Here is an 18,651-nt window from a genome sequence, read left to right as displayed (position 1 = left end):
CATCAGATCCCAGCAAGTCCTTACTAGAAAAGAAATTAGAAACCAACTCTGGTGATGTCAGTACATAAACATATATCATTTCTCACCAAATTCACATCATACTCTCATATAAAAACAATATACAACATTTAGGTTTCTTTATTTTCCTAAAAATATTATTCCCACTTCTTGATGCAGTCTCAGGAGAGTCTAAAAATGTATGTAAAGATGAATTTTGTTTGATCCTCTTTTGTCCAGGTTTTTTCATCGTGCTGTAATGAACAATCTTAGGAAGCTGGCAGGGTGTAAAATAAATAGTCTACTTGTGCTGCCTTGGTCTAGTTTTCTCTACACCAGTGGTTCTCAGTTGTGGGAGATTTTGCCCCCACCCATCTCTCCCTGATCAAGAAACATCTGGCAATGTCTGGAGACATTTTTCACTGTCCTGACTTTGGGTGTTGGGAGCAGTGTGTGTGGCTATTGGCATCTAGTGAGTAAAAGCCAGCGATGTTGCTCAGCATCCTAAAATGCACACACCCCCCACAACAAAGAAATATCATATCCAAAAAGACAACAGTACAGAGAAACTCTACTCTAAACAAAGCACAAAGTTCTAAGTTTTCAATTATCCCACTCCTATAGACTTTTTTGAAGTACAGTTCATTAACACATGTATCACATATATGATTGAGACTTCGTGTGTGTGTCCCCAGGCACATATGTGTATTTAATAGTTTTTCTCTAGAGCTTTCAAATATAGTTAGAAAAAAAATCTCTATTCCAATCTTGACTTCAGTACGATTTCATTGATAATATTATTCAGTCATAAAAAGAATGAAATCTGGCCATTTGCAACAACACAGACAAATCTAGAATGTATAATGTTATGTGAACTAAGTCAGTCAGAGAAAGACAAACACCATTTGATTTCACTTATGTGGAATTTAAGAAAACAAATGAACAAAGAAAAAAGAGACAAAAACAAAACAGACTCTTAACTATAGAGAACAAACTGATGGTTGGGGGGGGAGAGGAGGAGACAGGTGCAGTAAGTGAAGGGAATTAAGAGTATACTTAACACAATAAGCACTGAGTAATGTATATAACTGTTAATGTACAGAATATTGTACACCTAAACTAATATAACACTGTATGTTAACTATACTGGAATTAAAATTTAGTAAATAAATAAAACTTCATTATTATCAAAGCTTCGAAATATACGGATACTAGAGTAGTTAATGCAAAAGAAAATGTAGGGCACCTGGTGACTCAGTCTGTTAAGCATCTGCCTTTGGCTCAGGTCATGATCCTGGGGTCCTGGGACTGAACCCTGCATTGGACTCCCTGCTTAACAGGGAGCCTGCTTCTCCCCCTCCCTCTTCACCTCCCTCCTGCTCATGCTCTCTCTCTGTCTCTCTCAAATAAATAAAATCTTAAGAAAAAAAAAAAAAGATGTAGAATGAAAAAGATGAGAAGAATTTATTTAAGAGATCAGCAGATCTTCATTACTAACTGGAAATGGGAGAAATCAGGAGGAAAAAAATTAAACTGGCTTATCTCCCAGTCTTTAATCAATAATAAAGAAAGAATCAATCAAAGATGATGAAGAAACCAAGACATGTTAACTTCTCTCTAAGAACAAAGAAAATCTACAAGTCAGTCCGATTCCATAAAAACGTCTGAGTTCTTTGGTACAGGCAAGTTGTGTTTGAGGTGACAGGAATGTTCACAAAAAAATGTCATGCAAGAAAGCATTCAGGTCTACCTTAGTAGAAATATTAGGATCTAAAAATGGAAGTAATAGCCATCACACAGAGAGAAGCATTTAAACCATGAGAGGAAAGTACTTGGTGGAAGACACAGAACCAACAAAACAAAAAGAACTCTAAAAGTAAACTTTAAATAATATTTAGTTATATGACCAAAACAGGGAATACTAAAACAATATTTTCTTTCCTAAAAAGAGTATTTTATCACAGAAGCTATAAGAATGTAATGTGCTGCTACCAGGAACAAGGAGAAAGACAGAAGAAAGAACAATGATAGGCAGGAGGAAATCACTGGTGAGGGTCTAGTCACTTGGTTTCAGTGAAGTGAAGGAACTAACAGGCAGGCAGTGCTATACACCTTACCCCATTCGATATAACAATGCATGAGGCTGATTGTTACTATTCCTCTTTCTTCATGTAGATGAGCAGAATGATCCTCCAAAGTCATCTGCACAAGGCATAAGGCTAACAAATAACTGAACAAGGTTTGATTCCACATCTCCACACTCTTTTCACAGCCCCAAGCTACATCATATATAAGTGGATGCCCGAACAATCATTTAAAGAAATGATGGCTAGTATCAAATGTAGGCAAACAAATATGAATGACTCTTCTGAGACACAGATGAGAATAAGAAAGGAACCAAGAAGCAGGCAAGCCCTCTGAGAGCAATGTGAGCCATGCAGGAAATTACTACCATATCTGAGTCCTTATTTCCCTGATACTGGCATTATAACTCCCGGACTACAGAATGGAGCTACAAGTGAAAGAGAATACAGGGAACATGCTCCCTAAAGTGAAGAAGTATACTTAAGGCGACAGCTGCGTGCAAATAAAATCTGGAATAGTGGATATTAACTGAATATCTATCTACATTTCTTTTAAATTGTGGTTTTTGGGGGGCACCTGGGTGGCTCAGTCATTAAACGTCTGCTTTAGGCTCGGCTCATGATCTCAGGGTCCTGGATCCAGCCCCACATTGGGCTCCCTGCTCAGTGGGGAGTTTGCTTCCCCATCTCTGCCCACCTCTCTGCCTACTTGTGATTTCTTTCTGTGTCAAAATAAATAAAATCTTTTTTAAAAAATTGCGGGTTTTTAAAAAAGATTTTATTCATTTATTTGAGAAAGAGAGAGCATGAGAGAGAAGCAGATCACAACCAGTGGGGAGGGCTAAAGGGAAAAGAGTGAGCAGGGAGCCTGATAGGGGACTCACTTCCAGGACACTAGGATCATGACCTGAGCCAAAGGCAGACGCTTTTCAACTAGCAGCTTTCCAATGACATACTAATCATATACATGGAAAAACAGGAAAGGGAAAGTAACATTAAGTACACAAAACTTATTGTACAGCTATATTTAATGACTAATAAAATATAAGGATATTTTATAAAGAAGCTGACAGTATCAGACAAAAGAGGATAGGCAATGGGACCAAAGGAGCATTAAAACCAAGGGAGGCAAGCATCCAGGCAAATGAAGTTTTGTATAAAAGAAAGGTTGACAGAGAACTTTTTAGCACTTCAAAGTTATTTTCTAGTACACATACACAATAATAATAATATAAACGGGGGGGGGGGTGTGTATATGCTTCAGTATGTCACTCATTTGGGAAGGAGGCAGTTAGTTGGGGACACTAACTAGTGTGAGTATTAAGCACCTCAGCATCCTTCCTGGGAAAACAACGGTTCTTATAATTTTCAAAATTCCTCTAAAGTCAAACCTTTCAGGAGCTTCTAAACAGAAATATTTAAATATTCCAGGGTCTATTCCAATGCTTATAAGTTGAAGGGCAGAGTGAAAAAATGTACAACTGACTATTTCTACCAGTGAGTCTAATCTGAACACTGTCTAAAGGTTCTTGCTGCCACAACTGGGAAGAATTAGCACGTCTCAACATAAAAGGCCTGGGATCTCCAAAGGAAGGCCTTTCCCCAGACACCACAAAACTCACTCTTACCGTCTATGAAACACAAATATTTCTTTTATGCCAACCTCTAACAAATAAATGGAGCATATTCTTGGATATCAGATGAAGACCAGACTGTAAGTCACATGTTGGTATTAGAGGATATAAATGGGCCCTTTACTTTCAACTCCATTTTTCAACTAAAATATTCTTTCCCTACCCCATAAGAAATATCAAACAGAGTAACTTACAGGCTCTTCAAAATCACTCTCTTCCTTTGATGGCAGTTCTAAGGCAGACTGCCTGTGCAGGGAGCTGTCACAAACCTCCAGATCATCAAGCACATTTTTAAAACCTGCTAGCTCAATGCACTCAACAGCCAAGTCACCTTGTTCACACACCTGCTCATAAAATTAAAAGAAAGAAAGAAAAATAAAACAAGTAACAATACCATTTCCTAAAATAGTACTAGAAAAGACAACATTTCCCCCAACTATCATTTTATTGTGTCTCACCTCTCTTTGTAGATCAACAGCTCTTGTACTGCCCACAGTAGCATTTTCATCTAGGTCACAGCATTCAGTATCATCACCCAGAGTAGAGGTGTCAGATTCAGCCTTCCCCTGCAGGCCCTCTACAAAATAGGAGTCGTTTTGCATAACTGTATGTATAGTAAAATAGGATTTGGCTCCCAAAGGCTGAGGAATTTTATCTTGGCCTACATCAGCTTTCAGCAATGACTCTTGACAGACTGGAATTAAAGATGCATTACTGGTCATTGATAAAGCACCCTGTGACTCAGCATCACTTGTCACCAAGTTTGCTAAAAAGCCACCTCCTACACTTGCAGAAGGACCTTCAATGATGTTACTGGAGTTTCCATTCTTAACCAAAATATCGTTTGAGGAATCCACAATTTCTTCAAATCTTCTTAAATCTTGTAAAACCAAAGAATCTGAAGTTGATACTTTCATTGGATAAAAAATGTTTGAAGATCCTGCCTTCTCTGCAAGGTCAAGATCAGGACCAGACTTTATCTTCCCAATGGGAAGAAATGGTTCATTGTCTAGATCGCAGTGAAATAAAGCTGACTGTGCTTTGCCAAGACAAGCAGCCTGGCTGTGAGATTTTTCACTTAAAGAAGCAGATGACTTAAGCTCTGGAATAAGAGAAAGTGGCTTAATGAACATTTCCTGAGGAGCACTGGGGAGGGATTTTAAATCAAGATGCCAATAGAGGGAGCTATCACTACTATCTTTTTTATGCAACAATGGTTTTGAAGCCGCTAATTCAAACGCCCCAGGAGTAGACTGATAAAGCGGATGACTAAGCTCATCAAACAAAGAGTTTTCACCATTATAATTTAATAGAGAAAGATGTGAATTTTTTGGTTCACGTTCTTGGCTGTCATTTATTAAAGACTTACTAATGTCAGTTTGGATTTCATTTACTGTACTGTCTTTCTTGGAAGGCTCAATAGAGGCAATAACTACCTCAAAGGCTACATTTTCAGAAGCATCAACACTATTTCCACCAAAAGCAGAAGCTGCCCTTTGGTATCTTTCCTCTTGTAAATACGGTTGTTCTGATGTCTCATCCAAGTTGAATTTAATCGTCTTAAGAGGACCACCAGAAACCTCCATCTTAGAGGTACCATGTTGCCTAGAGTATGTATCTATTTCCGAAACTTTTACAGAATTATCAGGAAATACAACATTCTCAAATAATTTTATTTCTGAAGATCTGGGATGCATCTTGGGAAATACTGAAGTACTTCTACTCTCCTTTTGTTCAAAACCTTGAGATAGTTCTTTCTCCAGACCTTCTTCATTTCTTTCATACCCCATCATTTCTTTCACCTCATTCTCAGCTGGAGCCCTTAAATAAACACTCCCAAAATAATGATTGTGGGCTGTCAAGGGAATGCCCTTTCCTCTTCTTTCCAACAGACAATGCAAGAAAGAATGTGACATTCTGTTATTAAAATGAGGAGCAACTTCATGGGGAAAAGAAACATAGTCCTTACTGATCACATATGTTTCTGGATGGTGTGAAACTTTCCGTTTGCTCCATGGCGTACATGAAAAAGGAGCATGAAAACTGTCACTTCCCTTAGGAATTTTGTTTTTATCAATTGTGTCGGACGAATCTGAATAAGAATCATGATCCTTACTGGTTAGATAATTTTCTGACTGCTGTAAAGCTTTCTGTTTCCAATACTGCACATATGAACAAGAAGCATCAAAACTGTCACTTCCTTCAGGAGTCATGTATTCATCACTTGTATAAGATGAGGTTGAAACAGAAACTTGACCTTTATCAGCTAAACTGACTTCTGGCTCCTGAACTTCTTGTGTCTTCCATGCCATATAGGAACAAAGAGCATCATAACTATCGAAGTCATTGGGGGTTTTCAGTTCATCAACTGTATCACACGAAGGGGTCTCTTCTTTAATCCCTTGTTCAAAAGGTAAAAAAGAGTGCCGACACTCAACAGTTGTACTAGCTATAAGCGAGTGCTGAGATACACTAATGCAACTGTTAACTAAGTCTGAAGCTACTTCTGAGGCTGCCTGGAATAAAGCTTCACTAACTTCCGATGGTCGAGAAAACCATTCAGTATCTTCAGACTTACCAGGAATTCCCCTGAAAAATATACAGTTAAAAATAAATAAATAAATAACACATTTAAAACATTTTTTTAAATACTAACATGAAAAATACAAAATTGATATGTCACCAAAATTAAGATTATTTGAAAAGTGTGTTGGAAAAACAAAGTTCTAATCTCAAATTCCCTTAAAGTGGTTAGGGACTGAACCAGGCAAATTTTGTGTAAAGAGAATACGAACTCCCATCCTACGACCCTGACTTTTTTTCAACCTTTTCCTAAAACAAGACTACCAAAAAATAGGGAATATTTTCATACTGCCAAAAAAAAAAAGATTAAATAAAAAATTCCAACTTTACTATTTAAAATGTTTATCACCTATCATAATTTAATACTCACTTAACTTTCACTAATTCTTTCACTAGTCATTTACTGTGCTCTTTAAAACCCCTTAAGTGATCTACTCTTAAAACACAGCAGTAACCTAATTATTAGTTGACTATTATACATAGAACACCTTTTCATAAAAGTGATTTTAAGGTAATACACAGCAGAAGGGCAAAGGTGTTTACTCTGCAAACATCTACAGTTTTTTCTTAAACATTTTATTTTAGTTGACATACACTATAATATTAGTTTCAGGTGTACAACACATGTCATGGTAAGCTCTACAGAATTAAAAGAACTGTCAAAACACTACGTTATGCACCCAAAACTAACACTGTATGTCAACTATACTACAATAATAAAAATTTAAAAATAAAATAAATTATGCCTGGAATGCTAAAATACATTAAAAACCATTTTTAAATAAACCACAATTGTATGGCTCATTTTTACACATGTATTACTCTACCAAATTAATGTGCATCATGTCTTAACTTAGGGCCTTGTTACCTTCCAAGGGTGTGCTGAAAATATCTAACCCCCACTCCAAAGTCTCACCTTAGCCTGAAGTCATTAATATTAGTAACAACTTAGAACAAGAAAAAGTAGGAAGTTTACATGCAAATAAAAAAATAAATCATCCTACCTCAGAGGTGCAAAATCTGGTTCACTTCGTTGAAATAAGGAATCAGATCCAAACTCTTGATCTTGTGTCATACATGTCAGCAAAGGCAAATCAGGGGAAGCAAAGTTGTCTTGTATGACTGCAAAGTTTCAAGCATAAAAATGTTGGGAATGCTGAAAGTTAAATGCTTAGCTTACTCATGTAATACTTTAAAGAACCTAAATACGTAGCCATCTGGAAGTTTCTAAAAGCATCAGAATGCTAACATAACAGCATTTAAAGTACAAAATTTCAAAGATAACCCTGAAGGATAGGTATTATTATGCCCATCTCACAGCTGAGGAAACATGATTATAAAATTTAAGAAATACGAATTTGCCCACATTCAAATAGCTTAAGGGTCAGAATGAGAACTGAACTTAAACACTAATTTCTTAGCGAGTGCTCTTAACCATTATGAGTGTTTGTTTCTTTCCATCTTAAATCAAACTGTAGTCCCTAGGTTCCTGGGCATCCCTAAGACATTCTCAGGAGGTACCTAGAGTCAAAATTATATTCAAAATAATATTAAGATGTCATTTGCCTTATTCACTCTCATTCTCTCACAAGGGTATGGTAGAATTTTCCAGAAGCTACACCATCTGAGATATAGCAACATACTGAATGCAAAAGCAGATTATCAAAATCTACCTCTCCTCTATGAGGTCAAACATTATAGAGATTTTTTTTCTTAAATAAAACAATAGCACTCTTAAATATTTTGTTCTGGAAAATAGTTATATTTCTTAAAAAAATGTAATTTATATTAACATGCAATGGAGTTGTTATTTTTTTATGAGTTAATAAATATTTTAGAAATCTCTAAGTTTTAATTTCTAAAATGGGAAATTATCAACAACCCATATAAACAAAAGCTCCTTGAAGTCCTTGGTAATTTTAAAATATGTAAAGGAGTCCTGTTCTCCAAAAAGTTGGAGAACTGCTGATTTAAAGGAAAAATAATTCTTGTGGATTCCTGAATGTCAACTTAAATAATTCCTATTATATGTACCTAAATACATACAAAGTAGGTATAAACTCCTCATTATTTATACCATTTATATAACTATAAAACAAAAACAAAATTTTAATAGAAATAAAACTATAAAACCATCAATATTCTAAGATTAATTTAACTGGATAGGTGATACTTTGCTAGAACTAAACATTCTTTCACTATGAATGGGATATCATTGCTATGGTACACTTTCTTGATTTCAGAATGCCTATAATTCTGCATGACAACACCTTCCCTACCATAACTGTCATACCATTTAATTTTTGGTCTAACTGCTTCTCACCTAGACAATCAACTCCACATCCACTTTATTCACAGCTGTATCTGTGAATTTTAATTTTTGGTCTAACTGCTTCTCACCTAGACAATCAACTCCACATCCACTTTATTCACAGCTGTATCTGCAGTGCCTACCAAAGTACTTGCTACACTTAGTTACTCAAAATAGAATTATTTATTAAAATTAACTTATTAAAAATCAAGCAGGATGAGAATGATAACCTTGACTACCAAGGACTGCTTGGTATGATTCCTCTTTGACCTTGGCTTACAGGCTCAGTCTTAAACCTTCATAACAGAGAAGTCTCTCATTCCTCTAAAAATCATAAAGGTTTTTAACAAAGATCCCACATTTCCTCACATTTAGACAACGCTGATGGCTTAGGCCACTATTTTTTGAAATATCTAACTGTTCTGACACCAGTCATCATCATGACATCTGCTGCTGGTGAGACCGATACACCCCCCAATGACTGTATACATATGTAACAAAACAGCAATGATGAAATTTCCTCTAGTGATATATCAAATCCGGGGTCTGCTCTAATAACTAAAAATGTTCTATTTATCTAAAGTAAATGAGAAGCTTTAGTTCTAAAACCTTAACTAGAAAACATTTTAGAAGCCACATTGCATAATCTCCAACCCAATGTTGAATTTCTGTTAGAGAATTTTGCTTGACATTTTGCAGTGATGTAAACCTCACATTTTCTGTTGTTATATGGTCTTTATACTATTAAATGGCTCCGTTAGAAAAGTTCTTTGTTATATCAAATTGAAAACAGCCTCCCTATAAGCTATGTATTCTCATTTTAACCCCTAGACTAAGAATAAGCAACCTTTTTTTAAAAGGCCAACTAATAAATATTTCACACTTTGTGGGTCACATATGGTCTCTATCACATGTACTTCTTTTTTTCGTTTTTTACAATCATTTAAAAATCCAAAAACTGGGGAGCCTGGGTGGCTCAGGGGGTTAAGCCTCTGCCTTCGGCTCAGGTCATGATCCCAGGGTCCTGGGATCGAGCCCCACATCAGGCTCTCTGCTTGGCAGGGAGCCTGCTTCCTCCTCTCTCTCTGCCTGCCTCTCTGCCTATGTGTGATCTCTGTCTGTCAAATAAATAAATAAAATCTTTAAAAAAAAAAAATCCAAAAACTATTCTTAGCTCATGGCCAGTACAAAATCAGATCCTTGCACCAGATCATTATAATACCAATCCCATGGTACTGTTATTTTTCTGTTTACTAGTCTTCCCCAGAGTAGAAATAGCTTTCATCTATATATCCCTAGCATTAAACACACTATAAGCACTTAGATATTTGTTAAGCAAATGAGTGAATAAATGAAAGGTAAACTCCTTCCTCTTTAGCTTGACATCCCCTCAAACACCTGATCATAACAAAGTCTTCTCTTTGATCTACTGTCAAACTCATTTCCTCTCAAAAAGGAACTGCTGTGCTGTCGATATCTTTCTTTAAAAAAAAAATCTTTTTATTCATTTATTTATTTTAAAGAAAGAAAAAGAGAGTATGTGAGGTGGGGAGGGGCAGAGGGAGAAGCAGAAAATCCCAAACAGTCTCCAAGCTAAGCATGAAGCCGGATCCCAGGACCAGAGCCAAAATCAAGAGTCAAAAGCTCAACTGCCTGAACAACCAAGGAGCCCCACTGTCAACATTCTTTCTTAAAATGTGATACTAAAATGGACTCTGATGGTCTACATCATAAAACACACTGGTGCCCATATTCTGATCTGAATAACCTTGACTTATGTTTGAAAAAAACTTGTGGGACACCTGGGTGGTTCAGTCAGTTAAGCAGCTGTCTTCAGCTCAGGTCATGATCCCAGGGTCCTGGGACTGAGCCCCACACCGGGCTCCCTGCTCAGCAGGGAACCTGCTTCCTCCTCTCCCTCTGCCTGCCGCTCTGCCTACTTGTGTGCTCTATCAAATAAATAAATAAAATCTTGAAAGAAAAAAAAAGAAACTTGTTGAATTAACTCCTATTGGCGCTCCTCTACAAAACGCTGACAAGATAACATCATGGTTAAATCTCATTCCACTGTCAAGGCTAATTCTATACTTGATCTTAGCCAAAAGGCTGAGAAGCGTTTTTTTTTGGGGGGGGGGGCTGAATAAAACAAAAATAAGAACAAAATAATATTGCCTTAATTATCATTTAGGCATAAAAAACTGAAATCACCATACTGGTTAACCATTCTTCTATACCCACACGATTCAAAGTAGTAATAACACAATTCTATCTCCCACCCTGATAATCTGAAAGGTACTTCACGTTTACCTTTTGTAAAGAGCTAATAAATCAGTGCCATATTAAGCAGAGGAAACCAGTAAGATCTACCTCAGACAAGTCATTTAACCTCTTTATCTCACTTTTAGGGTCTGAAAACTGAGAATAACATACGACTTAACTAATTCTAAGAATCTAATGAAGCAATGGATAAAGAAGAAGTGGTATATATATATACAATGGAATACTATGCAGCCATCAAAAGAAATGAAATCTTGCCATTAGCAACAACGTGGATAGAACTAGAAGGTATTATGTAGAGCGGAATAAGTCAATCAGAGAAAGACAATTATCATTCCTGATAATTCCTGATAAATTTCTGATATGAGGAATTTGAGAAGCAGAGTGGAGGGATTGGGAAGTAGGGAAGGAAAAAATGAAACAAGACGGGATCATGAGGGAAACAAACCATAAGAGACTCTTAATATCACAAAACAAACTGAGGGTTGCTGGGGTAGGAGGGTATGGAGAAGGTGGTTGGGTTATGGACATTGGGAAGTGTATGTGCTATGGTGAGTGCTGTGAAGTGTGTAAGGCTTACAATTCACAGACCTGTACCCCTGGGGCAAATAATACATTATGTGTTAATAAAAATAATTTTTAAAAATCTAAAAAAAAAAAAAAGAATCTAATGAAGCAAGCTTGTAAGCATTTATTTTGTTTTTTAAGGATCATGGAGGTTCCATTGCTAGAGATGTTGTCAAAAGATAATATATAGTTTACCCCAAGGAAAAATCCACAACCTCAAGGCCAAGGAGGTATACCCACTAGGGAGGAAGTTATCACCTTTCTACCTTCTGTGAGCAACAGGACATAATGAAGGGCAGGTACACATAACTAGACCAGATGGTCAGTGTAGAAAACCAAAATTAAGCTAATACCTTTGAGGATGGCTCTACAGAGCTCCTCAATTCATGAAAGGATTTAGGGGTGCCTAGGTGGCTCAGTCAGTTAAGCGTCTGACTCGGTTTCAGCTCAGCTCATGATCTTGCAGTGGAGAGATCGAGCCTCGAGTTAGGCTCTGTAATCACTGCAGAGTCTGCTTCAGATTCTCTCTCCCTCTCCTTCTACTTCTCCCCACCCCCTGCTCGCTTGCACGCTCTCTAAAATAAATAACCTAAAAGAAAGAAAAAGAGATTTAGATGCAAGACCCAACATCCCCCCAAAGTATGTTATAAATATGTTATTACTACTAGTTAAAAATAAAGAGGCATTACCTAGCAGCGGCGAACATAAGAGACCTCTCTTGGATTCCTTTCCTTCATTTTCTGGTTGGGTCAATATACCTTCCTCCACAGAGGTGAGGTCTGTCACTTCGGTCCCTTCCTCTCTCATATTAAACCTGGTCTGGGTTATATCCAAGGTGTGAGAAGAGTCCATCTCTTGAGGAAGATACTGCCAACATTCTGTTCTCTAAAACAATAATTTTGAAGGAAAATATGCTAAATCATTGACCAAGTTACCATATACATTAATATTTAGATACAAATATCCATTAACTCATGTAGTATTTGGCTTCTGTGTGATAACATTCTCATCATAGTGCTTTTGGAGAAAGTAAAACTGTTCTTTCTGTATATTTTTCATAATATTAACTACATTAGAGCTCTTCCCATCACTACCCACTTTTAATGTGTTATATCACTAGCATTTCTGTTATTCTTTAACAGTTCTCTTCACTATATTTGGTTCTACATGAAATCCTACAATTTGATTACAAATCTGAATTACAAAATTAAATGTAAAAGATATATAAGCCAAAATTATAAAACAGAAGGCCAAATGTCCAATTTTTAGTTCTAAAAACCAAAATTACTGTCAAATTTTTAAAAGTTTCTAACTACTTCTATATTCTTGTACTTATCTCTTGATAGACCTGAAACAACCAATTCATGGATTGGCACCAATCCACAGATCACACTAAGTACCAATGTTGAATTAAAGACTATCTGAAATTACTGAGGTTCTATATGTTGTCTAACTGAATTTAAATTTTAAAAAAGACAAATGGTTAACAACTTTATCGGCATTTTTCTTTTAAATTTTGTATTGGTTAATGAAGATATTCTTCCTACCATGCTATGAAAGTACACTTTTACTTTCATATTTAATTAATTTGATTAGGAATGAACTCTATATTTGATCAAACTATAATACAGTATCTTTTTTTCCCAATTAAGTCTGATAATGTACTAAATTTCTTTCTAGTACATTTCCTACTTGGCAATGGTAGATCAGATTTTAATCATATTTGCAAGCACTCTTAACATTTTCACTCATACATATTCTTAAGATTGATCAGGATTTTCAAATGCCTTGCTTTGTTTTCTAACCTTATTCCGTAAACTTGTCCTATATATTTTTTAAGACTTTATTTATTTATTTGAGACAGACAGAAAGAAAGAGAGAGAATGAGCATGAGCAGGGGGAGGGGGTAGAGGGAAAAGGAGAAGCAGACTCCACACTGAACGTAATGCCCAACATAGGGCTTGATCCCAAGACCAAGACCATGACTTGAGCCAAAGGCAGACGATTAACCAACTGAGCCACCCAGGCACCTCAACCTATTGATTTTCATGGTTTGTAAATAAGTCTATTACTGAACTTTTCTTTCTTTTTTCTTTTTTTTTTTTAAACGATTTTATTTATTTATGGGGCACCTGGGTGGCTCAGAGGGTTAAGCCTCTGCCTTCAGCTCAGGTCATAATCTCAGGCTCTTGGGATTGAGCCCCACATTGGGCTCTCTGCTCAGCAGGGAGCCTGCTTCCACCGCCTCTCTCTCTGCCTGCCTCTCTGCCTACTTGTGATCTCTGTCTATCAAATAAATAAATAAAATCTTTTTAAAAAAATAAAGAAAGCCCAAAATTTAAAAAAAGATTTTATTTATTTGATAGAGATCACAAGTGGGCAGAGAGGCAGGTGGGGGCGGGGGGGTGGGGAGCAGGCTCCCTGCTAAGCAGAGAGCCCAATGCAGGGCTCGATCCCAGGATCCTGGGATCATGACCTGAGCTGAAGGCAAAGCCTTTAACCCACTGAGCCACCCAGGTGCCCCTGAACTTTTCTTTCTTAACCAATTCAAATGTTTTCTTTTTTTTTTCTTTTTTCTATTTTTTTATTTTTTCAAATGTTTTAAGAGAGTATAAATTTCTTATTCTCAAATAACCCAAAATCTATAAAAAGATGTATTATAATACAGAATGATTTTCTCAAACACTTTCATTTTTGAAGTTATTAGTTAAAATTACCATTACTTAAAATTCACTAATTACATGTTCTTTTAGTAAGTTAAGAAAAAAAAAACACAACTATCCACTGTTTACTATCAGTTATATGAATATATGCAGGGAAAAAAAACTCATCTATAGCTTCTGGGATTATAGAACAGTAGACCTTTGACATTCCAGAATATCTCAATCCCTGCTATGCTGGATAAATTAGTCCAACCCAGAACATCAAAATCGTGTTTTCAATACTTGGAAACAAAAGGTGATTAATTTTAAATTTTTTCTTTTGAGAGTACTCCATTCTATAGAGCACAGTGAACCAAAGAAGTGTTCAAAAGCAGGGGAATTCCAGTCATTGTGTGACTCTACCAAAAAATCTCTAGTACCCAACTCCTCTCAGTCTCCTCGAGCATGGTTTGAACTTGGTCCCACAGTTTATTCCTCATTCCAAAGAGACAGGTTATCTGTTGGCTCTCCTGCCCATCCTCTGGCCTAGTCAGAGCACTCTACTCTAGCTCAACCTCAGTAATTCTTTAACCTCATTAAGACAATTATCCTAATACATTTAGACTTTTCATAATTCCTTTCTTTTCCTGTATTTCCTTTTTTTTTTTTTAAGGATTTTATTTATTTATTTGACAGAGGGAGATCGCAGGTAGGCAGAGGGAGAGAGAGAGAAGAGGAAGCAGGCTCCCTGGGGGGCAGAAAGCCAGATGTGGGGATCAATCCCAGCACCCTGGGATCATGACCTGAGCCATAAGCAGAGGCTTTATTTTAACCCACTGAGCGACCCAGGTGCCCCCTGTATTTCCTTCTTTACCACTCTGAGAGTTCAGAGTCATCCTTATAACCACTGCCTTGCAAACATCTTTAACTTTCCTGCACTCTTCTCCCATTATCCTATTTGCCTGGTAAAAGCTCAGTTCTCTAGTCGAACCTTCTCCTTATCCGAACAAAGCAGTGGCGCACTGCTGAGTAAAGCACAAACTCAAACCGTTTTTCCCTTAAATTGATGATATTAGGGATGCCTGGATGGCTCAGTCGTTAAGCTTCTACCTTGGACTGGGGTCATGATCCCAGGGTCCTGGGATCAAGCCCCGCAGCGCTCCCTCCTCATCAGGGAGCCTGCTTTTCCCACTCACACTCCCCCTGCTTGTGTTCCCTCTCTCCCTGTCATTCTCTCTATGTCAAACGAATACATAAAATCTATAAAAAAGAAAAAAAAAAGATTGGGAGGATCTTTAAAAAAAGTAATGACCTTAAACCTCAAGGGCACTCAGAATTGCCTAGAAATCCTACTATATTTTCCTGCTGAACTGACTTGCTGAAATGACTACACTTTTCTCTCCTCAGAACTACTGAACTCTCCTTCATTTTTTTTCAGTGTTCCAAGATTCACTGTTTATGTACCACACCCAGTGCTCCACGCAATCCATGCCCTCCTTAATACGCACCACCAGGCTCACCTAACCCCCACCCCTCCAAAACCCTCAGTTTGTTTCTCAGAGTCCACAGTATCTCATGCTTTGTTTCCCCCTCCAATTTACCCCAATTCACTTTTCCTTTTCTTCTCCTAACGTCCTCCGTGTTATTCCTTATGTTCCACAAGTAAGTGAAACCATATGATAATCGACTCTCTCTGCTTGACTTATTTCACTCAGCATAATCTCCTCCAGTCCCATCCATGTTGATACAAAAGTTGGGTATTCATCCTTTCTGATGGAGGCATAATACTCCATTGTATATATGGACCACATCTTTTTTTTTTTTTTTAAGATTTTATTTATTTATTTGATAGAGAGAGAGAGAGAGAGAGATCACAAGTAGGCAGAGAGGCAGGCAGAGAGAGAGGAAGGGAAGCAGGTTCCCCGCTGAGCAGAGAATCCGATGCGGGGCTTGATCCCAGGACCCTGGGACCATGACCTGAGCTGAAGGCAGAGGCTTAACCCACTGAGCCACCCAGGTGCCCCGGACCACATCTTCTTTATCCATTTGTCTGTTGAAGGGCATCTTGGCTCTTTCCACAGTTTGGCAATTGTGGCCATTGCTGCTATGAACATTGGGGTACAGATGGTCCTTCTTTTCACCACATCTGTATCTTTGGGGTAAATACCCAGTAGTGCAATTGCAGAGTTATACTGTAGCTCTATTTTTAATTTCTTAAGGAATCTCCACACTGTTCTCTAAAGTGGCTGCACCAATTTGCATTCCCACCAACAGTGTAAAAGGGTTCCCCCTTCTCCACATCCTCTTCAACACTTATTGTTTCCTGTCTTGTTAATTCTGGCCATTCTAACTGGTGTTAGGTGGTATCTCAATGTGGTTTTGATTTGAATTTTCCTGATGGCTAGTGATGATGAACACTTTTTCATCTATCTGTTAACCATTTGTATGTCTTCATTGGAGAAGTGTCTGTTCGTGTCTTCTGCCCATTTTTTGACATGATTATCTATTTTTTGGGTGTTGAGTTTGAGGAGTTCTTTATAGATCTTGGATTATCAGCTGATGACCTCATCTTGTACTTCAATTAAGTGAAGAGCAGGAGATGGAACTTCCTTATCTTCCTATCATCAGATCTAAATTCTATTTTCATCTTGTGACTTTAAAAAAGTCTCTGTACCTACCAAAGGCATCATCTTATTCCATTCTTTTCAACAACTGCCTTCCTATACTAAGCTCCTGCTTTCATCCATTTGCCCTCTCTACTAAATCATTCTTCTCCCCAAGCAAACATATATAATTTCCCATCATAAAATAAAATTATGAAACATTCCTGTTCAACATTCCTTTTGTTTCTGCATATCTTTTTCTTTTTCTTATCTTTTTTTCTTTTCTTTGTTTTAGTTTTTATGTAAATCTCAATAAACATTAGTTTCAGGTGTACAGTTTAGTGATTTAACACTTACATACAACACCTGGTACTGGTCACAAGTTTCTGTACATTATGTTGCTGTTTCTATCATACAGTGGTCACTTGTGTTATACCTTTTTAATCAATAAAAAAAAGGCCCTCAAATCTCTAATGTTTTTGACATAAACACATTTTGAGGGAGAAATAAAAATCAGAGATACAAATTTGGGATTTTTAAGTATACAGATATATTTAACCCCCCAGATCCAAATAAGAACTAAAACATCCCAAAACTTCAAGCAGAAGTCAAAAACTCAAATGTGAACAGGGCCAGGGAAGTAAGAGAAATGAGTAAATCTGCCTGAAGTTAGAGTGTTGGGACCTGTGGCCAAATATGCACTGCATACACACTTTAAAGGGTTCTATTTCGGGACACCTGAGTGGCTCAGTTGGTTAAGCCACTGTCTTCGACTCAGGTCATGACAACCCAGATTCCTGGGATCAAGTCCCGCAGGCTCCTTGCCTGGCAGGGAGTCTGCTTCTCTCTCTGACTCTGCCTGCCACTCTGCCTGCTTGTGCACTCACTCTCTCTTTCTCCCTCTCTCTCTGTCTCTCTCTGACAAATAAATAAATAAATAAAATATTTTAAAGTGTTCTATTTCAAAATTTTAAAAACAGTGTGCGAAAAAAAAAATGTTTTTTTCTGAAAACCACATTTAACCATTATTGAGGCCCACGGCTTGCAACCTTTGACTTTGAAGTTTAACGGGGGAAGATGAAGCAGCAAAGGAAGCTGAGAGAGAATAGCAGAAGAGTAGAAAGAAAACTAGTAGGAGCTAAGAAAGGAAATCATTTTAAGAAGTTATGCAATGGTTAATGGTGTCAAATGCTATTTACTGTAGCTAAAATGAGCACAGAAAAGTGCTCACTGTATTCAGCTACACAAATGTTAGCATAATTTGCTTACACAGAGTTGAGGTCAGAACACAAAGCAGATTAAGTAAAATAATAAGTAGATCTTAACCAGTGATATAAGGTACATATATTAAAAAGGAGAAAAAACTACAGTTGATATAACTGTAGGACTTAGAAAGTCCTAGAGGACCTGGGTTGCTCTGTTGATGAAGTGTCTGACTCTAGATTTCAACTCAGGTCATGATCTCAGGGTCATGTGAGCGAGCTCCACAGGCTCTGCGCTGGGTGTGGAGCCTGCCTGGGATTCTTTCTCTCTCTCTCTCTCCCACTGCCCCTCTCCACTCTCTCTCCTTTTCTCAAAAAAAAAGGGGGGGGGCCGGGATCCTAAAAAAAATCTACAGAAGTCTACCACTAAAACCAGTAAGTGTGATTAGCAAGGTCACTGGATACAAGTTCATTATACAGTTATTTATATTTCCATACACTCGTAATCAATAGAAAACTGAAATTTTTTAAAACATCAGTAAGATTAATTACACCTTAAATAAAAGCAACGTTTAAAAAAAAAAGTCAGTCTAACACAAACACGTGTTAAGTTTGTTACACTGAACACAACAAAACACTGACGAAAAAATAAACACCGAAATGAAACTGAAAGAACTGTTGTTTGTGGATTAGAGAACTCAACTATTATTAAGATGTCAATTCTCTCCAAACTGACATATAACTCAAGGCA

The 18,651-nt window shown here is 37.2% G+C and overlaps 1 protein-coding gene across 7 annotated transcripts in view; it reads right to left on the bottom strand.

The window, feature by feature from the left end:
- Nucleotides 1–18,651, bottom strand: part of ALMS1 (ALMS1 centrosome and basal body associated protein) — a 197,324-nt gene that overhangs the window by 153,060 nt on the left and 25,613 nt on the right. For 5 of the 7 annotated variants that reach the window (XM_045079016.1, XM_045079011.1, XM_045079013.1 and 2 more), the window contains 4 exons: nucleotides 12,143–12,338; nucleotides 7,303–7,420; nucleotides 4,174–6,304; nucleotides 3,910–4,059 (listed from right to left, as the gene is read on the bottom strand). In XM_045079016.1, the coding sequence (XP_044934951.1) occupies nucleotides 3,910–4,059; nucleotides 4,174–6,304; nucleotides 7,303–7,420; nucleotides 12,143–12,338 (2,595 nt within the window). Of the gene's footprint in view, nucleotides 1–3,909; nucleotides 4,060–4,173; nucleotides 6,305–7,302; nucleotides 7,421–11,806; nucleotides 12,091–12,142; nucleotides 12,339–18,651 lie in introns of those variants that run through there. The other 2 variants (XM_045079018.1, XM_045079017.1) reach the window with 2 other exon arrangements.

This window comes from Mustela putorius, unplaced genomic scaffold, assembly GCF_011764305.1.
Source record: "Mustela putorius furo isolate JIRA1106 unplaced genomic scaffold, ASM1176430v1.1 tig00000281_pilon_pilon_pilon, whole genome shotgun sequence".
In the NCBI taxonomy this organism is placed as follows: domain Eukaryota; kingdom Metazoa; phylum Chordata; class Mammalia; order Carnivora; family Mustelidae; genus Mustela; species Mustela putorius.
This window is presented reverse-complemented; position numbering and strand designations above follow the sequence as displayed.